Raw genomic sequence first — 20,548 nt, 5'->3', positions numbered from 1 at the left:
ATAGGTAATTTTTAATGATTTCTAAAAAGCGAAACTTCGAAGTTACTGCTGAGTGCTGATCTATGGATGATTTGTTTTGTTGTTCCACATTAGATTACTCGAGTTTCGACAGTAAATAGGTAGTCAAGTTGAAAAAAAAAAAATTGAACTATGATTACGTTAAACTTCAGACATCATATTATAGTTATGCATGTGTAAATTAATATGTACTTAATGTATAAAATTAGGAAAGGTAGGTACGATTTTTTTTTCAAAACACAAATTTTCCATCTCAAACTAGCAAACTAACTCTCAAGTATTTTAATGAAAAGTTGAATTTGATAAACCGGTGGGGGGGGGGGGGGTTGAAATTAATTCAGTAACTCGTTCTAAACATAAAACAATCACGCACAAGTATATTTCTTCATAACAAAATTTAAAATAATAGTGAGTAAACCGCATTGATAATAGGATAAAAAATATTAAAATATGAAATAAAACCAGCGTACCTCGGCACAAAAGCCTTTAACTATTTAAAAAGTAGGCACAAAGTCGAAAACAGTTCATCAGTGAAATCTTTAAGAACATAAAAAATAGTAACTTATCAAACTAATGATTAAAATTGAAAATTGGCAGAATTAAAAATCAAAATACATGCTGAAGGAGTAAAGGCATTTATATATTATTTTCTACGATAAAAAAAAAAGGCGAAACAACAAGGAAAAGCGATTGAGCCGAAATTTGGTCCACTCCATCTCTCAGAACCAAATTTTCAGCTGTCGAAGTTGATTTTTCGAATTTTGGCGTATTTTTGGAAATTGTGGAAATGACTATTGATAATTTTTTACAAAAATAGCAAACATAAAGATGAAAATCTCAAACTCAGTTTATATATACTAAAGTCGAACCCCCGAATCGATCGCCACCATTTTTCAGTCCATCTGAAATCTCCAGAAAAAGTTGAATTTACTCCAACAATATTTCAAATTGCTCCAGAAGGCGTTTTAATCAACTTCAGCAGCTAAAAATTTAATCCTGTGATAAGCTCCACATTTCAAATAGATTCAGGCGAATGAATCGCAAATCTGAGGTGACAAGTTGAAAAATGAAAAGTATAATTTTTTATCAATCTCAAATTTTAAAAAATTCAAAAATCGTCAATTTTTGCAACAAATTGCTCAAAATTTCATCTACTTTCTGAAGTCGACCACTGAATCGATTTGCATCATTTTGCAATCAATCTGAAACCGGGTTTTCTCCAGCAATTTCAAATCGCTCACAATACTGACCTAAAAACGATAGGGTATTATTTCCATCCACTCGACGTTCATCTGATACAGTAAAATGTGCCTTTTAGTCTGCCTTGAGTGTGGGGGTAGGTCGACTTGAGGCAGTTGGAAGAAGTTGTAAGAAAATTGTTACAAAATTGACATTGGATTATTTTTTGAGATTTGAGATTTTTCAGCTGTTAATAAAATATATACGTGCTTATCAACACGCCACCTCAGATTTGCAATTCATCGCCTCCAAATGATTCGGAATGTCAAATTTATAACCAATTTTATCAGATTTCAGAGGCCGAAATTTATCACAACACCTTCAAGAGCAATTTGAAATTGCTTCAAATTGTGCTGGAGGATTCACATCGGCCCGAAAATGGCGACAGTCGTTTCGGAGGGGGGGGGGGGCGGGGTCATCGTCTTTAAACGCTAGATAAAGTTTTGTGTTGCGAAGAAGATCATGGAATTTTTTTAATTTGAGATTTTTCAAGCAATCTGAGCCTTTTTTGCCACATACGGTGCACCATGAATCCTTCAACTTTCAAAGTTGATTGTTGTTCTTCGGCAATATGACAAGATATGCTACTTTTATGCAGGAATCGACGATAGCAATACGGGCAGTCATAATGAGAATGAGTCTGCCGAAGAGTCACATGATTACAAAGTACACGACGTCTCATGGCTTTTTTCCTTGGGAATGATTTTTCGTATTCGGCGCAATTAAAATGTTTCCTGCTTTTCATGCGAAATTGTATGCTTCTTCAGATCAGCTCTTCTGCCAAAACGTCGGTCGCAAATGTTGCAAACGAATGGTTGGCGGTGCTTCGGGGTGTGTTTCACAAGTACGTGACTTTTTACATGCTCTTTCCTTGTAAACGATTTGTCGCATAGGGTACAGTCGAATGGTTTCGGATTTTCATGCAAAATTGTATGCCTGTTTAGATGTGACTTGCAGGCGAACTTTCGATCGCAAATGCTGCAAACGAATGGATAATGGCGCTTTGAGATGTGTTCCTGAAGTATATGAATTCTCATATTTTGTTTCCTCGAAAACGATTTACCGCATTCGGCACAACTGAATGGTTTCAGTTTTTCATGAACAGCCATAATATGTCGCTTTAAATAATATTTATGCTTGAAATTCCGACCGCAAATGTCGCAAATAATTGCCTTGCTATTCTTAAGATTTACAACCAGTCCTACGAGAAGAAACAAAAATAATTATTAATCCGCTCGTAGTGAACTGTTGTAATAAATCAGCCTTTTTAAATTACTCGAGTCTTTATTCCGTTTCGATGGAACAAATTCAGTACCATTCAACGGAGCGGATTCCGGTGATTGTGTTCCAACTGCAGTAACCAACTCTTCGGTATATTCGTTTGTAAACGAAGTCTCAAGATCATCATCCATTCTCATGTGCGGATCGCTATCGTCATAATCAATCGTCCTCGGTGACATATTTGTTTCCCAAACTGAAGACGATTCCAATTCGACCGCTTTACTTAATTCACAATGAGCAGCATGAAACCGTTCCAGTGGACTTTGAATGGAATCTCTTTCGAGCGTTTCGACAGGACTTCCATAAAGAATATCATCCAAACACGAGTTGATGCGTTTACTCTCGTAAATTACTTCGAGGAATTTCAATCTTAGCGCTTCTTGACGTCTCAAGTAACTGAAAACAAAAAATGCAAAGAATGTTAACCACGTAGATGAAGTACTATTATACCGTGGAGTTTTGAAATATGATAAACTTACTTGGGAAGTTCTTCGGTAACATTATCCTCAACCTCGAATAAACACGAGTAGTGTTGGTTTAAATCATGGTATTCTGCTTTCAACGATACCATATTTTCTTGGGCTGCGTCCAAGTATTTCTTAATAGTTATGTATGCTCCTTCCATTTCAGAGAACTCTGATTCCGACGATGGGTTTAAGAACCTGATGATTGAATAAAGATGTGTTAGTTACTCGAAATTATTCGAATTAGGTGTACAGCTGTGTTTGTGCATACTCACTTGAGTTTGGCGAAGTTTCTCATCAATAACTTTTCGTATTGGTTCATGGAATCTTCGTACTCGTAAACATAATTCATGTTGGATGTTGGAGAGTGAAACAGCGATCTTCACTATGGAAATAGACGGAACGTTAGTGATCTGTTTGTAATTATGAATGAGAATTTACAGCATCGTCGAAGAAAACAAAATCATCAATTTAGAAAATATGCACGAAACATTGATAATCAAATGACGAATGATAATTATTCGAAGTATCGCCGAAGTGCTTAAAATAATCATTTTTTGTAGCCTTGTAGGCAATGCACGTGCTGTTATCACTTCTTATCACTTCCTGTTAGTGAAAAAAAGGCGGTATTTTCAAATAAGTATAGCAAAATTATCTATTCGATTCGGCGCATTTATTAGTGTGAACAACGCGAGGTAATTAGGTTTCAATTGTACAAAATCGTCGAAATAATGGAATGATAATCGTATCATCATAAACAGTCATGATAATCATGATTAATGTACCTATAAGGATAACCTAAGGTAATGGTAAGTACAGAAATGATTGAAATCATATAGAAACAAATCATCTTTAATTATTCAAGAAAAATACCATACAAAATGTCAGAGTATCGTTGAAATAGGAAAAACTCGCCATTAATAAACATAACAGTACATGAAAATCATAACAACGTAGAAAAAAACCACACAAAAACAGACATAAGATAGGTACATACAACAACAAACTCTCAGGAAACTAGTGATGGGATATTATCGATATTTCGGGATATCGATATCGTCCAAATATCGGAGGTCTGATATCGATAATATCGATATATATCGGATGTTTTTGATGTTCATAAAAAGACCATAAAACAGCTGATTTTTTATGAAAAGAGAAACTGAATCATTTCTAAGCTGTTTCTATTCCTTATTTTTTTGCTTTTTCAGTATCTAGCTACCAATTTGGCGCTTTTTAAAATAATGATGACATTGATGACGTAATTGTCAACATTTCATCATTCTACAGATGTGGCCCATGGCTACCATTAATAGCCGTGATAATCACTATTTTACTCTAAAAGAGTCTGAAAATGCTCAAAAAGATCAAAAAAATACCTCACAGAATTTATTTGCGGGATTTTTGCATAATTTTTAAAAATTTTCCGATAATCGATTATCGGCTTCAAAATATCGATATATATCGACGGCGGCAAATATCGATATATATCGATAAATATCGATAATATCCCACCACTACAGGAAACACAAAACCACGTACCTAGAAACGACAAGAAAATTGTCATAAGACTTCTACAGGGCTCGAACTCAGTTTTAAAAAGTCACTTCAGTAATTTAAGAAGCTTGAAAAAGTACCTACTCAAAAATATGTAATCAAAAAAGTAACAAAATGTGACCAAAACTCATTTCAACGTATGAAAAACTGAAGAAAAACAAACACTACCATGTTGTATTGATCAAAAAGCGTAGGTAACTGTTTAGTTTTAAATTTTAAATCGTCTCGTGTTTATAAAAAGAAAGGAATTTGCAGCCTACGAGCTACTCGTAGATGTGCTGAATTAATTTATGTTTCCTTGACATCACTGTATCATTCTGTACATTCCAATAAATCTATTTACACTTAACATATTGTGTGACCATCGGATAGCAAGACACATGTTCTTTTTGAAAAGATAATTAATAAACAAACAAAAAATGGGTAGCTTGGTCCCTTCGAGAACAAGAGACAAGTAGTTTTAACCTTCGGCTGTGTATTCTCTGGTAAAATAAAGTTGTCTTAGGTTCGATAACCGCGCACTTCTTACTCTAGTGGTGCAAATGATATACTATTGAAATTACACAGTGACTTTTTGGGCAATTTTTGCCTTTGGATAAAACAGTAAAAATTTCTGCAATTTTTGTCAAAAAAAAAAAACAAAAAAAACACAATTTCTAGCAAAACCAAAAAGCAAGACTTCGAAAAGTTTAGCTCATAAAAAAAGGGCATTTTGAAAGTGTCTGGCTAAAAAGCGAGATTATGAGGACAATTTTTGGAAAAAAGTAATATTCCTTTTAAAAAATTTGTTTGAAAAAAAAAACAATAATTTTTGAATTTTGAATGTAGAGTTATTTCAGCAAATTTGCAAAAAAATGAAAATCTCTGCCGATTTTTAAAAACGCGAGAATTTTTGACAAAATTATTGACAGAAGTAAGACTGACAATTTTTGCCAAAAGCAGAACTTTTTGGCAATTATTGGCAAAAAGTGATATTTTTGGTAATTTCTGGTAAAAAACTGACACTTCTGGGAACTTCAGGGAAAAGGGTTACAATTTGTTCAGAATTATTTCAGTTTCTGAAAAAATAATTTTGACAAAAAAGCAAGACTTGGTAAAAGTACGCATGCAATTTTTGGCAAAAATTGAAATTTTTTAAAAATTTTTATCAGAAAATTGAGATTTTGAAAAAAAATTTTCCCCAAAAATTAGACAAAACAATCCTCAGTAACTTTTGGCAAAAAAGTGAAATTTTTTGAGTTTTTGATAATTTTTTGCATTTTTTAGGTAAAAAAGTAAAACTGTACAGTAATTTGGTGAAAATTGAAATTTGAAAATTTTTGTCAGTGTTTGGTAGAAAACGAGACTTCTGGTACTTCTAGGAAAATTTATGGCAAAAAAGTTGAAATTTTTGAAAACAAACTGAAATTTTATTGATTTGTTCATTTTGGTAAAAAAGTGAAAGTTTTAGTAAAAGAAGACGAAGTTGACTTTTTCGATAATTTTGGGTACATTTTTCAGCAAAAAAGCACAACTTTTTGGCAATTTGGTAAAAAGCGAAAATTCTTGAAAATTATAAGCAAAAAAGCGAGACTTTTGGACAATGTTTGAAACAAACTACTTTTTAAATTTTTTTTTTAAAACAGCAAGTTTAAATTTTTTACAATTTTGTAAAAAATTTAGGTTTTTTTTTGATTTTTGAAAAAGCGACAATTTTTGACAATTATGGGTAAAAGTGATTTTTTTGATAGTTTTTGGTAAAAAAAACCGATTTTTTTTAAAACAATTTTTGGTAAAAAAGCGACACTTTTTGGTACTTTTGGGAAAATTTTTGTCAAAAAAGCGAGACTTTACAAGAAATTTTGGGCAGAAGAATCGAGATTTTTTTTTGAAAATTCTGGTCAAAAACTTGGATTTTTTGCAAAAAAGTTACATGTCACACAATCCTTATAAATTTTTGCAAAAAAGTGAAAATTTTAATAGTTACACTTATGTTTTTGACTTTCTGAGGCAAAAAAAAGCAAACCATTCTAGCAATTTGGTGAAAATCGAAAATTTTTGTCAATTTGTTTGGTGAAGCGAAACTGTTTTACAAAAAAAACAACTATTCTGAATTTTTAGCAATTTTTCTAAAAATTATGGATTTTTGTCAATTTTTAAAAACGCGAGAATTCTTGACAAATTGACAATTTTTCGCAAAAAGCAAGACTTTTGACAATTTTAGCCAAAACCAGAACTTTTTGGCACTTATTGGCAACAAAGTGATACTTTTCGGAAATTTCTAGTGAAAAAAGGCGACATTTGTGAGCAATTTTTGACAAACAAATTGAGATGTTTTGGAATTTTTGGCAAAAAGCTGAAGTTGTTCAAATTTTTTTTTGGCAAAAAAAAATACAAATTACCTATTCATAATTTTTTGGCAAATTGATGAAATTTTTAGCAGAAGACTTCTCAAGTTTTTGACAATTTTTGGCAGTTTTGGGTTGAAAATTAAATTGTTTCAGCATTTTGATGAGAAGCGAGAATTTATGTGAATTTTTGGTAGAAAGCAATGAAAGCATAACTTTTTGCAAGTAGGCAACCAGTGATACTTTTTTTGTAATTTTTATTGAAAAAGTGGAATTTTACAAATTTTTGGTGAAAATGTGAGAATTTTAGCAAAAAATCAAGGGTTATTAATCGAGTCTTTGGGTAATTTTTGGAAAAAAGTGACACATCTGGATCACAATTTAGCAATTTTTGGCAAGAAGAAATAAAATAACATTTCGACAATGGTCACAAAAGTGATGACTTTTTGCGATTCTTTAAAGGGAGAAAAAAAATCAAAAATCAATTTTTTGTCAGTAAATCAATGCACGTTGCGCTTGTTAGAAAAAAAATCGAGATTACTTGTTTGAATTATTTTCAAAAAAATCAAATTTATAAATTTTTATCAAATACGAATACAGTTTGGTTCGCAATTTTGTCATTTTCTTATTCTCATCTTCGAAAACCTTGCACTTTTATGCTTAAATGTCCATAGTTTTAATTGAGAAACTGTAATCGAGCTCGAACCCTGCTTCCATCATACACGACTAGACTAATAAACAAGCCTTCGACGAAATATGCATCTTTAAATTAAGTTTCGATCTGTAGTTTTTTTTGCAGTGAGCGCACATATACGAATTTTTGGCAGCGTGATTTTTCATATGACGTTCCCTGTTATCTCTGTGGTTAAACCCTCGATTGCAAATTGGACATAAGAATGTTCTCAAGTTAGAATGAGTATTCTCATGTCTTAATAAATGAGAATGCTGTCGGAATTTAGACGGACAATAGGTACACAGGTAGACTTTCGTTTCAGTGTGGATTTTCTTATGTCTCGATAAACTATCTCTTCTCGAATAACTCCGATAACAGATATCACATCTGAATTCTTGAGATCGCGACGAGTTGTTGACATCTAACGCAAACGGATCCTGTTCTTCGGTCAAAGTGGGCTGGCTTTCGATAGGGTCAATATCTGGGCTCGAATCCATACCATCAGTACTGTTTGGATTTTCGTGATCATCGTTCAAATTGAAAACTGTAAAAAAGAGAATTATTGTACCTTGTTTACGAATACTGTAAATTTTAATTAAATCGAGATACCTATTTCGTATTTAGGATCAGTACTGTTTCTTGTTCGAAATTCATCATCGATCGATGTAAGTATATAGTGAACGTGAAATACCTCAATACTTAGCGAATGGACATTGTTTTAGTACAATATGGCCTTTCAATGCCCATTTACTCGTATAAGCTTTATTGCAATCATTACAAATGAATTCTCTCACATTGGCGTGTATTTTCATATGACGAGTTAACGTTCCATTCTGCGAGAAACTCTTATTACAAATAGAGCAGTAGTATCTTTCGGCTGTGTGAGTTCGCATATGTCGATTCAAATCACCATTATTGATATAAGTTTTTGGACATAATGAACAAGAAAATGGCCTTTGTTTGCCAAACGACGAGTGTAAAATTTTATGCCTGTCTAGGTTATTTTTTTTGGTAAACTGACGTCCGCAAGTTTTACAAGACAGCCAGTGATTTGGAAACTTGGACTTGGATTTTCGTTTTCTTTCACGTCTTACAGCGCGGAAATCCTCTAAAACAGAAAAAAATCGAACTGGTTTAAGAATTTCAAAAAAATTACGATATTAAAATCAAAAGTTAGAATTGTAAGCCCAAACAGAAATGATAATGGATTATGATGCAAAATCGAACAAACATGCTGATCCCAAATACGTATCTTTATCAATACCACCAAATAGACCAAGTTTCGAACAAAATTTATCAAAATTACGTCAATTGATGCGACATATCGCTCACCTTCATCAGAAGATTTATCCGTCACTTCATCCCACGTTACAGTAATAACTTGTACATCACCGGAAACGCTGACTTGATCGGAAACTACATTCTCTACATCTTCACGATGTTCGTCGATACTATCGGGTATAAGTAATTCAGGCGATTGGATCCTCGGTGATCCTGGTACAAAAACTTCAGTCTTAAAACATTCAGTAGACGATGTATCACAAAAATACGGTAACAGCGAATGATTTTGTTCAGCTTGGAATTCAGTCTGTTCATTATTCGAACTCGTGTTGAGATGTTGATACGATGGCAAACGTTTATCAGTTAATTTTTGAACCGATTCTATCATCGACTTGATTCGATTTCTTGGTACAGAAGGTAGTTTTTGAAAAGAACCTTTCTCTGACATTTGTTTTAGTTCGTCGAACATACGAATCAATTCGTCTCTTTCGCTTACGGTTTCTTTTAATCTCGAATCTAGTTCTGTAACATTTTGCGTAGCTGTTTGATAAGCTGTTTTTAGATTTTCGTGCTCGTTACTCATTTCAATGTATTTTGATCGAACGTCGTCTTCGTTTCTAACATAACTACAATAAAAAACAAAAAATTAGAAGGTGATTGAAAGGAAATTACTCGAGTTGAAAAGTACCAACTTGAGGAAGTCTTTCTCGCATGTATTCTCCAATAGTGTTTGAAAACTCGTCAATAAACTGTGAAAATCTGAAACTGAAATTGAAGCATGTCCCATGAGAGGTACTTCATTTTCACGTACATTTCCTCGTAATATTTGATATCCTCGGAGTAGATTGTCGAACTCGTGAATCAGGTTTTCTACTTTCTTTCTCATTGCTACGCACTGAAATTAGAAAAGTATTTTTCATTAGGTAGTGATTCGATAATGATAAAGACAGACCGGGATCTTGTTTGTGAATATTTGGACAAATAGAAAACTTACTAGCATATTTTGTAGCATGGTTCTTGAATTTTATTGCGACACTGTTCATGGAACAGAACATGAAATTGTCGAAATTTTAGAATTAATGGCACATAACTTGGAAAAACTTCCACATCCTTTTTTCAAATTTAATTTTCGATTTCGAAATTTTTTTGATTAAAGTTTTGAAAAAACAATGATGTCGAATTTTAAAATTAAAAAGTGCCTCAATCAAACAGTGTAGCCAACAGTATTTTTTTGATTTGATTGAGTTTCGATTCAATGTCAGCAAGAGAGACAAAAAGGTCAATGACCTCTAGTTTTCTTTCCATTTTTCACGTTTCCATTCCAAAATCACAATTTGCTATTGCTTTGCTGCTTCAAATTTTGAGTTTCTTCTTGAAAAATTCAATTCAAAACTGAAATGATATCGTCAAATGTTGAGTGGAAAAGAAAAAGAAACCCTAGAAGTAGAAACATTTTAAATTCAATCAAAATTCAAAAATCATTTTTCAACAAACTTTGGGAGTTAGAACAGAAGATTCCTCAATTTTCAGCACCTTTCAAACTGATCTTCTTTCCTTAAAATTTGGAGAATGGAGATGTGTTAAGAAAGAAGAAATAAGAAATGAATCAATGCAAAATTATACAGAAATCGTAATACCTTTAATTAAATACAACAGAAAACGAAAATAAAATACACCAGATAAAATCATCTGCCACCCTTCTTCTTCCTTTTATGCTGTATTTTACTCCTTTGTTGCAAACGAGGAGCATGCGCACTACTTTGCTGACCAGTACTGGTAGCTGCACGTTTCGTGATATCACTGCAAAAAGAATGCAATAAATTATCACTGCGATCCTTCACAAAAATGTAAATAGTAATTAGTAAATCACTCACTATTGATCGCTAGACGTTCCAGCAGCACCTTGTGTTCCTTTACCAATACCAGTATCTCTGTGTCGGCGATCTTTCTTCTTTTTATAATTTGATCTTTCGTATCTAGGCAGCCATCGTTCGGGATCAGGAGGTACATTGGGATCGTAATTTTTAGGCAATTTGGGCTTCCTTTTCTTTTTCTTCTTCGTTTTCAAACTCGAGTCAGTGCCCGATGCTTTGCTATAATTTGAATAATACAAATTAATGATCACATGTCGCAGATGAGCAAATAAACGGTGGCAATAAAGTCATACCCGGGAGATGGCTGTACTTTCAATTTCTTTTGCTTATTCGTATGCCATGATATGTTCTCTAATGCAGATATATCGACGTGGTCGACGTTAATTGGAGGTAATTTTTCACAGAATTCTGCAGCTTTTTGTTTATCAAACTGAAATAACATTTGCGATTAAAGAAGTGAATTTTTCAATTATTTTCTGAATGAGAATCCAGACGAACTCACTTGAACATACGCTATAACTAATTTAGCGATAGTTTTCTGATCTTGAGGATCTAAAGATAGTAGGTTATGCAAACATTTTACGGCAGCTTGAGGATCATTTTCACGTAAGTAAAATTCGGCAGCTTGTTTCCAAAATGATTTTAAATCAATGTCATCGCTCTGAAAATACAGTTTAAATAATATAACAACTTTATATTAATTATGAATGATACTGTACGAATGATTTTACATACTTTATGAGAAGAATGCCAAGCGACTGCTTCGTTTAATAAGTTAACAGCGTTCGAATGATCTTCTCGAGCGGCGAGTAAAGTTATTAGAGCACTCACGATACCAGGTCTGTAATTATTTTTTACTAAACTTTCTAAAAGTTGGAATGCTTTGTCTCGATCATCCTGAAAAACACATATTTTTATAAATCACCACAAAAACTTTCGAAATTGACTAGAGAACCCAAAAATCGAACCTCCGATAGTAACAACTGGACGGCAGTCAACGTTGATTTTAGTTGATTAGAGATATTTTTAGAAGCGAATTTCAACAGCAGATCAACCGCTTCAGAAACTTTCCTTTCTTTCGCCAAAATAACCGATTTGATCAGTACGGCGCCTTCTCGCAGCGATGGGAAATTACTTTCTAGTTTGTTACACAATTGCACACAATATTCAGTCTGTAATTAGATCGGATTTTAGCACAATGTGATCTCAAACGAGAGATACGAATTCAGGAAATATCTGACCTGCTGATTATACAACGCGAATAAACACTGATTGAAAGCAATAGCTCCACGTTGACGAGACGCTAACTTGAATTCAAGATTATCTACGGTACAAGATCTGATTTTCTTCTTGGAATCGAAAATATTTTGATCGCGATTTATCACAACACTGTTATTGCTCGCTACGGCAATCACCGCGATATCTTTAGGTTTATGTTTCAAAATACCATTGTACATATTTTGAGCTTCTTTTTCTTGTCCTAATTTCTGCATGCAATACGCTATTTGCGTCCTACAATGTGAAATTGATCATTAGTACGACATTTTTACAAGAAAATCGAAGAAATGAGTTTCGTACTTGATGACAGCTAGCTCGTCCAAGATGTCTTCCTCGGCCAATCCATCGTCTTCCAACGAATTACGACATAATTTCTCAGCAGCTTGTAGTTTCGCTTTAGCTTCGATGTAAAGACCTTCTTCGGCCAATCTACAAGCTGAATTGTACAACAGTTCGTACGTATGTTCGCCAATTTGCGGTATTTCTTTTTTCTAAAATAATTTTTTTTTTGGTTTAGCTTTTGCTCGATGATCTAATAACGAATTTACAACAATATACTTACGGAATATTGTTGGGTAGCGACGATACTTGCTATCGCTGCGGATAAATTGGTCATACGTTCGTCTTCGTAATCATCGTGAGAATTTTTAATGATATCTCTGTACGTTTTGAAACACTCGTCGTACCTAAACGTAGAAAAAATCGTGAAAAATGGTTCAAAATTTTCGATAATCGATGAATTTACCTTTCAAGACGATATAACACTTGTGCTTGTAACTCCTGAAGCTTGAGTGTCGATATTTTACAGGATGTTATCACATCGAGAGCTTTTTTCGGATCGTTCAACCGGTACCAACAGTAGGCTCGTTCGAACGTTAAACTTCTGCAATATCAAGCATATATAAGTGTTGGAAAATGTACTCAAGTAGTACGTAAGAGATCTATATACATACTCTAGTTGATTCTTATTGCTTTCTATGATGTTTACAGCCTCTTTGAACTTCGATAACTGGATTAAACATACTATTTTACAATGAAAAGCTTCTACTTCTTCGGGGTGTTTCTTCAGTACTGGAAAGATAAGAATAACATGAAAACAGCGACTGAAAGTCTGGCTTTTAAGAGTATTTTCACTGATGACTTACTTTTATCAGAAACACTGAGAGCTTTTTCGAAATCATTGTTCGCTTCCAACTTCTGTAGCTCCGAATATAGGGCGCACAGATTCGCCTCCAAGGATTCCATCGGTATCAGCTATGAAACAAGAAGTACAGGGAACTACGACTTGTTCAGAATTTTAAAATATTTACACTTTAAAACCGAAACATAATGAAAAATAATGATCTTTTTGAACGAACTCGTCGTCGTCAAATGTACGTGGAATTATAAAAATATGGCCGAAGGGTGATTTACTAGAAAATGAACAGCTCCGAGAGCTTTTTAGGCTTTGTTCAGATTTCAACTTTGTTTTCGTTCTTGAGAACGATTCGAATTTGATATTCGAGTTGATTTTTCCTCTTTTTAAAATCTTACTGATAAGAACTGCCTAAGGTGTTTTCAAAATATTTCATGTCGGCTTCTATTCATTGATTTTATACTTTTGTATTATTTCGGCTAATTCCTGAGTAATTATAATTGAAAAATGGCTTCCGATGGTGAAAACAACGCCCTTCTTCTCAAGGAAATCTTGCAATCAAATCACAGATTCAGTCGTGATATTTACAACGTAAGTACTCTATTTCAATTTTTCTCTCATACATTTTTAGAAATTGGTTCTTCGCCGCCTTTAAAAATCAATATTTGCGTTTAGATTTTAGCAAACGATAACCAGGACGTCATATTTTCTCCCATCAGTCTGCAAGTAGCTCTGTTACTAACTCTCAGTGGAGCTCATGGGACCACCGCCCAAGAAATGAAGGCAAGCCTGAACTTGAGCAAAGAAAAAGAAGAAATTTTGCAAGGAGCTCATTTGTTATTGGAGAACCTGAAGGTTTGAATTTTCAAGTTCCAATACAGATTCTTCATTTATTAGTAAAAAATGCAAAATTCCATAACGTATTCAAATTTTAGAATCCGAATTTGAAAATCGCGTCTCAAATATTCATCGAACAACAGTACAAGATTAAAGACACGTACGAAAACTTGGTGAAAAAATACTTGAAATCCTCTTTCGAAGCTGTCGATTTCAAAAAGTCTGCGGACAAAGCTACCGAAACTATTAACTCGTGGGTATCTGAAAAAACGGAGAAAAAAATACCCAATTTGATCCCTGCTGGTAATGATTATTGTGCTTTTTAATCGTTAGACTATATTGTGAAGATTCGAAATCACGTTGCATTTTTTTTTTCAAATTACAGGTCTCCTGGATGAATTTACTCGTTTAGTGTTGGTAAACGCAGTGCATTTCAAGGATGAATGGCGTACTAAATTTTCTGAAAATGAAACTTACGATGAACCGTTTTATTCTGCCAAAGATAGCCATGTCGTTGTTCCTATGATGCATGTAAATAAAAAATACAGATATTTGGAAGAAGACACGTATCAAGTTCTTGAGATTCCGTATAAGGTATTTTATATTTTGAAAATTGCTATTTGCTTGAATCGAATATAATATTACAGCCTATGGTGATCTGTACTTTCAGAATGAAGACTTCCGTTTATTAATTCTTTTGCCTAAACAAATCGAAGGACTCCGTCAATTAGAAGAAAAACTATCGGAAATTCAATTTTGTCAAATATTCTACCATTTAGAAACTCGAAAAGTAAATTTAACGTTACCGAAATTCAAAATGGAACAATTTACCGACATGAAAGCAGTTTTGAAAAAGGTTTTGTTCATTATTCTGCTGCGTGAAATGCTTGTTTTTTTTCATTTTGTAAATTAATTTTCAATCAATGTATGATTTTTCTGTCATCAGCTTGGTATGGAAACCATGTTTGGTAACAGTGCTGATTTCTCTGAAATGTACGCTGATGGAGAAGAATCACTCTGCGTTAGTGATGTTTTGCATAAAGCTGTGCTTGAAATTAACGAGGAAGGGAGTGAAGCTGCGGCTGCAACTGGTGAGTTCATCTGAATGTATATTTTTTTACGGTGATCTCGTATACTAAAGTAATTCTGTTACAGCTGTGATGATGATGGTGCGGATGTGTGCTCCTATGGTCGAAGATGAAGAGCCCGTTGATTTCAAAGTCGACCATCCGTTCATGTTTTTGATTCTTCATCGAAGTACTATTCTGTTCATGGGCAAGAAAAGCGTCGTGTGATTTTTACTTTTCACTACTCAGTCTTACCTACGTTTTCGATGAGCTTCTTATTATTTGCATTTATAATCCGTACCACCAGTATTACATTGCTTTACTTTCGTGTGTAATTAATTGTAGAGTAAATTAAAATATTTATTTTATACTTTTATCTATGCATTGATAATTTGATGTGGGCTGTGTGTATCGTACCATTCCCCTTCACTTTGCGTACCATACCTAGGTTTTTTATTTATTGTTTTTTTGAAACTTGTTGTTATTTTTTTGAAAATGAATTTTAAATTCTACTTAGGCTTATTAATGTAAACTTTCATAATATTTTTGCTATGCTTCTAAGCCTACTTCTTTTGTACGTTGCTTTTACATATTATTATTATACTGTTGTTTAATACTTACTTATTTTCACGTGTTTAGTAATTATTTGAATTAATCTGTTACGAGTGTTACGGAAATTATATTTATTATCTTTTTAGTGTTGTTCTTTCTATTAGATGTATGTTTCTTTTCGTTTTCTCTACTTCTAGTATTATTAGCTTGGATTATTTCGTCGCTCTGTTTGGGAATCTAGTCAAAACCAACGAATAAATCTGCAATTTTTATTTTCAAAAAACTGAAAAAAATAAGAAAATGAATTGATGGAAAGTATGACATATTAAGAGTAAGATGAGTAGTTTAAAAATATTAAATACCTAATTAAAAGCAAAATTAAACATGAGAGAAGAACTTTCGTTCATTTTGAATCAGATGATTTTGTGCAGGAAATAAATGAGCAGAATGAGCTCATCCATACCCCTCGCCCTTCTCGCCCACTCTAACACAAACACCTTCTTATCATTAATTTAACAGAACCAGAATTATTCGTAGAATTAATTAAAGTATCGCTACAGTATTATTTTTAGTAGTGAGTAAGTGGTGAGAAAAGTTTCGAATTTCATTCCAAAATTTTCGAACAATGGCTTCAGATGATGAAAAATCCGCCCAACTCACACTGGAAGTATTACAGTCGAATCATAAATTCACTAATGGCATCTACAAGGTAAGCTATATGCCCACTTTTCACGATTTCTTATACATTACTGCTTAATATTCATCCAAAAATTGCATGTTGTCCTCAGATCTTGACAGCAGATGAAGACAATGATTTGATATTTTCGCCCATAAGTCTGCAAATAGCTTTGTTGATGACATTCGGTGGTGCTCATGGGAAAACCGCCGAAGAAATGAAAACCAGCTTGAATTTGAGCAAAGAAAAAGAGGAAGTTTTACAAGGAACTCAAATTTTACTGGGACAACTGAAAGTAAGCTTCGTGTTCAATTTTTTCTATTGCCTGTACGTTCGAAAAGTTGATCATTTTTTACCTTATGTTTTAGAATCCCAATTTGAAAATAGCTTCGCAAATATTCATCGAGCAAGAGTATAAAATCAAGAGTACCTACGAAGATCTCGTGAAACAGTATTTGGAATCGACTTTTGAAGCTGTTGATTTCAAGAAATCAGCAGATAAAGCTACGAATGCAATCAATTCTTGGGTGTCTGAGAAAACCCAGAAGAAAATCTCAGAAATAATTCCGCCTGGTACGTGCAGTTTATAAAATGTGTGTACGTATCAAGACGATATTGTAAAATAATTGTGTATTTTTTTTCATCATTATAGGTACTTTGAACGAGTTTACTCGTTTAGTTTTAGTCAATGCTGTGCATTTTAAAGATGATTGGCTTCATAAATTCTCCGAACATGGCACCTCTGAAGAGCCTTTTTACACGACCAAAGATAGCCACGTCAATATTCCAATGATGCACATTAGTAAAAAATTCAGGTATTTGGAGGATGAGCTTTTCAAAGTTGTGGAAATTCGGTACAAGGTAATGAAAACGATTTGTTCATCAATTGAATTGGCTCGGATTGTGATTTATATTACGAAGCAATTTTTCAGAATCAAGATTTCCGGTTATTGATTCTTCTGCCTAACGAGATCGATGGGTTGCGAAAATTAGAGGAAAAATTACTGGAAATTGAATTTTGCAAAATATTCCATAATTTAGAAACTCGTACAGTGAATCTAACATTACCCAAAATGAAGCTGGAAAAGTTCACCGATATGAAATCTGTGTTGATGAAGGTTAGTTCTTACAACTTAGATACTTTTCAACCGAAATGCAGGTCTCTAATAATAAAATCTGATTTGATACAGCTTGGTATGGAAACCATGTTCGATGAGAGAACTGCTGATTTTTCCGAAATGTATGCCAAAGGAGAAGCTCCTCTCTACGTCAGCGATGTTTTGCATAAAGCGGTCCTTGAAGTTAATGAAGAAGGAAGTGAAGCTGCTGCCGCTACTGGTGAGTTGACCTGAGTTTATATTGTTTTCAAATCCTTAAAAATGAAACCATTTTACAGCGGTAGTGACCATGATGGCGTGTTGTGCAACGTTTAGTACTGAAAGACCAATTGAATTCAAAGTTGATCATCCGTTCATTTTTATTATTCTTCATCAAGACGTTATATTATTCATGGGTAGAAAAAGTTTTGAGTAACTGTTGTCGAGTTATTTCCTCTCGAGCTTCTGATTTTTTGCATTTATAAAGTATTGCATTGTTATAATTTTCTATGTTATGTACGAATTACTTTTTACTTTTTATTTGCAGTGCAATTATTAATGTAGTTTTAACGTATAAGTCAATGTGAGCTGAGTGTTGTATCATTCGTTTCATGTTAATTGTTACCGTACTTACTTATAGCTTCTTATCTACGTATATTTCCATGAAAAAAATGTATGTGTCAACTTCCAAGAAGTATTGATAAAATTATAGCATGAAAAATGTTTGATTACACTGTTGCAGCTGTGAAGGTGTTGATGAAGAGAAGTCTCGTTATCGAGAGAGAGCCAGTCGAGTTCAAAGCTGACCACCCATTTATTTTCCTGATTACTCATCAAGATGTTATTCTGTTTATTGGTAGAAAAACCACTGGCGTGTAATCGTTCAAGATTACCTTTTTAAAAACCGTCCCCACGAGCTTCGATATATTTGCATTTACTTACTAAGACATAATTAGTATTACCGTACAAATCTATGAACATTTATATTCGTGCAATTTTCATTACCAAATTAAATTCTGGGCTGTGTTTTTGTATACTTCCTTTCCTAACACTCAACTTGTGGCATGAAATTATTGTATTTTTGACTCGAATTACCATAGATATATTGTATTTTTGTATACTTCATTGCAATTGATAGCTATAAGCTTTTTTAACTTTTTACCTGCATTGCTTTCAGTTTTTAACGATAGTTGTTATCCTAATTATTTTGTTATATTTTATTACCTACTGTTATGCTAATTTATTTTGTTGGTTTACGTTTGCAAATGAATATAAAATAAGCGCATTCGTGTCGTGTTTTATTTCGTTATATGTAGCTCGTGAAACATGGTCTGTAGGTGTAAGATTTGTGTTAGAAGCGACGAGTAAGATGGAGAGCTTAATTTGGGTATTATTTTATTTTTTATGGTCGTGCCTTGTGTGTGGGTTGAGTTCGAATGGTCGACAATGTCGGCGTTGGTCGTTACGTTACTCGTTGGTTGATCTTGTTCTTGATATTGTTGACATTTTGACTTGACAGAATTCGAAAAATCAAAAATCGACTGGACTATTATGAAAATTGAAAAGATCTCGAGATGAAAGCTTCGAAGAAAGCTACAAACAAGTTCAAGAACAAGAATGAAAGTTGAATTTGAAACATGTTTTGAACCTGCAAATTTTTATTTTTCGTTTTTCGATTCTGATTCAGTGATTCACTTCATTTAAAAAGAGTTGAAAACGCCTTTCTAAAAAGAATTTTATGAGGTCATCATCAACTCGAAAGCCAATAAACTTTGATAAAAATACCGGTTTTTTTCAATTTTTCAAAAGTTTTGCCTTCGATTGAACTTGGTCTTGATCTTGAACTTTCGCCGATAATTTCATTTGATTCCGGTTTTTTCAAGTTCTGATTCAACTGTGAGCTGCGTAGTAGCGAACAAATTATTTCAAGTAATTCTGTGCTAGTGTTCTTCAAGAAACAATTCAACTATTTCATCAACACCACACACATCACACATCCTCTGTACTGTTCCAGTAAGTTCGTGCTTTTTTGTTCATATCGTCGTTATTGCTTGCAATTTCTCTAAAATACGTTTGAGAAAATGAAAAATGGAGTTTGTTAATGAAAATGCGCATTATTCGCAAGATAGAATTAATTTAAAAAGTAAGCTTTTCAACATCATCTATTTATCCACATCGTAAGTAATATAGATCTCTGATTCAACTCGTTATTTTCAGATAAATCGCCGTTCGAAATCGCAAAATCCAATAAGAAAGCGTTAGGTGATGTTGGCAATTTGATCCATTCCAAAGCCACTCAATCTAATCTGAAATCAACTCATCTAAAAGTCGGCTCGTTTATCGATCAAAGAATCAGAAGTCCTAAATCGCCCAAACAGCAGAATAAAGTTGCTCAAAAATCGAAGAAATCTACTCTGCTAGAAAAAATGGACGACGAATTTTTCAAATGTTCTTGCTCATCCCACGATTCCGGTAAGTGTAAAATAATCATCTGTGTACTCTAGAAACCCTTACGTGTTGAATTTCATCTCGTGTTTTTTTCCTAATCAGATGATTTTTCCTACGAGTTACCCGACTGCTTGAAATTATCCAAGAAAGAGATCGAATGTTTCGCTACCGAATGGAGTAATCTGGCACCGCTAGAAATTGACAATGATCTGGATGTCTCGTTGGAGCTCACACCGGGTATGGTTTTGATTTTTTCACCCAAATAAAGCACCGTTGATTATCGAGCTGCGAATTATTCGTATTTTTTATATTCTAGTTTCGAATGTTCCTTTATATGATGATGACTCGGATGATTCGTCGTTCATGGACGTGTTGAATGAAAGCCTATATTCTGTTTCTCAACTTCCTGAAATAACCACCGCTGGATGGGAATTTGATTAAATGTTTTTGTACAAATAACGATTCCGGTGTAATGCTATAAGCTTTTCATCGTGTGTTTCGAAAATCGTATCCGATTGTGTTTACTTTTGATAATCTTTGTATAAGCTAAGCGTATTCGTAATTTTTTTTTTCCTAATGAGTGAAATTGATACGTGAGTTCGTGTCTCGTGTTTCTGTAATAAATTTCGTATCGTGATTTTCTTCTTGTGTGGAATAATTTTGTTTACGTGTAATTCTATATGATGTTTTCTGCGAAGTGTTTCAGTAATCTTACTGACTATCGTTGGTTTCTTACTCTGACTA

General features: G+C 33.5%; 6 protein-coding genes across 9 annotated transcripts; 3 read left to right on the top strand and 3 right to left on the bottom strand.

Moving 5' to 3' along the window:
• Positions 1 to 375: 375 nt before the first annotated feature.
• On the bottom strand, positions 376 to 4,310 carry LOC135849303 (zinc finger protein 701-like). 2 transcript variants are annotated; one of them, XM_065369673.1, is made up of 5 exons: positions 3,876 to 4,310; positions 3,278 to 3,387; positions 3,018 to 3,200; positions 2,534 to 2,934; positions 376 to 2,458 (listed from the first exon to the last, which is right to left on the bottom strand). In XM_065369673.1, exons 2-5 carry the CDS (start codon positions 3,352 to 3,354, stop codon positions 1,980 to 1,982), a joined length of 1,140 nt encoding a protein of 379 aa, XP_065225745.1. In that variant the 5' UTR covers positions 3,355 to 3,387; positions 3,876 to 4,310; the 3' UTR covers positions 376 to 1,979. The 2 variants fall into 2 exon arrangements, with proteins under 2 accessions (XP_065225745.1, XP_065225744.1); XM_065369672.1 differs by having other exon boundaries at positions 3,881 to 4,310.
• A 149-nt stretch (positions 4,311 to 4,459) lies between these two features.
• On the bottom strand, positions 4,460 to 10,221 carry LOC135849299 (chorion transcription factor Cf2-like). 2 transcript variants are annotated; one of them, XR_010559516.1, is made up of 5 exons: positions 9,835 to 10,221; positions 9,533 to 9,735; positions 8,892 to 9,466; positions 8,169 to 8,667; positions 7,966 to 8,103 (listed from the first exon to the last, which is right to left on the bottom strand). XR_010559516.1 is itself a non-coding variant. In XM_065369667.1 (4 exons), exons 1-4 carry the CDS (start codon positions 9,850 to 9,852, stop codon positions 7,613 to 7,615), a joined length of 1,287 nt encoding a protein of 428 aa, XP_065225739.1. In that variant the 5' UTR covers positions 9,853 to 10,214; the 3' UTR covers positions 4,460 to 7,612. The 2 variants fall into 2 exon arrangements, 1 of the variants encoding a protein (XP_065225739.1); XM_065369667.1 differs by lacking the exon at positions 8,169 to 8,667 and having other exon boundaries at positions 4,460 to 8,103; positions 9,835 to 10,214.
• Positions 10,222 to 10,457: 236 nt separating this feature from the next.
• Positions 10,458 to 13,381, bottom strand: Srp72 (signal recognition particle 72). Its single transcript, XM_065369661.1, has 12 exons — positions 13,138 to 13,381; positions 12,946 to 13,063; positions 12,738 to 12,875; positions 12,555 to 12,678; positions 12,293 to 12,483; positions 11,956 to 12,226; positions 11,683 to 11,886; positions 11,450 to 11,611; positions 11,217 to 11,375; positions 11,008 to 11,144; positions 10,715 to 10,933; positions 10,458 to 10,640 (listed from the first exon to the last, which is right to left on the bottom strand). Exons 1-12 carry the CDS (start codon positions 13,235 to 13,237, stop codon positions 10,526 to 10,528), a joined length of 1,938 nt encoding a protein of 645 aa, XP_065225733.1. The 5' UTR covers positions 13,238 to 13,381; the 3' UTR covers positions 10,458 to 10,525.
• A 135-nt stretch (positions 13,382 to 13,516) lies between these two features.
• LOC135849302 (serpin B3-like) lies at positions 13,517 to 15,728 on the top strand. Its single transcript, XM_065369671.1, has 7 exons — positions 13,517 to 13,718; positions 13,803 to 13,982; positions 14,063 to 14,267; positions 14,350 to 14,558; positions 14,635 to 14,820; positions 14,911 to 15,055; positions 15,120 to 15,728. Exons 1-7 carry the CDS (start codon positions 13,635 to 13,637, stop codon positions 15,257 to 15,259), a joined length of 1,149 nt encoding a protein of 382 aa, XP_065225743.1. The 5' UTR covers positions 13,517 to 13,634; the 3' UTR covers positions 15,260 to 15,728.
• Positions 15,729 to 16,076: 348 nt separating this feature from the next.
• Positions 16,077 to 18,643, top strand: LOC135849301 (serpin B6-like). Of its 2 annotated transcripts, XR_010559517.1 has the most exons (8): positions 16,077 to 16,292; positions 16,372 to 16,554; positions 16,628 to 16,832; positions 16,912 to 17,120; positions 17,192 to 17,377; positions 17,450 to 17,597; positions 17,656 to 17,842; positions 18,099 to 18,234. XR_010559517.1 is itself a non-coding variant. In XM_065369670.1 (7 exons), the coding sequence occupies exons 1-7, from the start codon at positions 16,209 to 16,211 to the stop codon at positions 18,233 to 18,235; spliced, it is 1,152 nt and encodes a 383-aa protein (XP_065225742.1). In that variant the 5' UTR covers positions 16,080 to 16,208; the 3' UTR covers positions 18,236 to 18,643. The 2 variants fall into 2 exon arrangements, 1 of the variants encoding a protein (XP_065225742.1); XM_065369670.1 differs by lacking the exon at positions 17,656 to 17,842 and having other exon boundaries at positions 16,080 to 16,292; positions 18,099 to 18,643.
• Positions 18,644 to 19,151: 508 nt separating this feature from the next.
• Positions 19,152 to 20,446, top strand: LOC135849490 (uncharacterized). Its single transcript, XM_065369956.1, has 4 exons — positions 19,152 to 19,499; positions 19,574 to 19,828; positions 19,907 to 20,041; positions 20,121 to 20,446. Exons 1-4 carry the CDS (start codon positions 19,445 to 19,447, stop codon positions 20,243 to 20,245), a joined length of 570 nt encoding a protein of 189 aa, XP_065226028.1. The 5' UTR covers positions 19,152 to 19,444; the 3' UTR covers positions 20,246 to 20,446.
• Positions 20,447 to 20,548: the final 102 nt, after the last annotated feature.

The sequence above is a fragment of the Planococcus citri genome, chromosome 5 (assembly GCF_950023065.1).
Source record: "Planococcus citri chromosome 5, ihPlaCitr1.1, whole genome shotgun sequence".
NCBI lineage: Eukaryota > Metazoa > Arthropoda > Insecta > Hemiptera > Pseudococcidae > Planococcus > Planococcus citri.
This window is presented reverse-complemented; position numbering and strand designations above follow the sequence as displayed.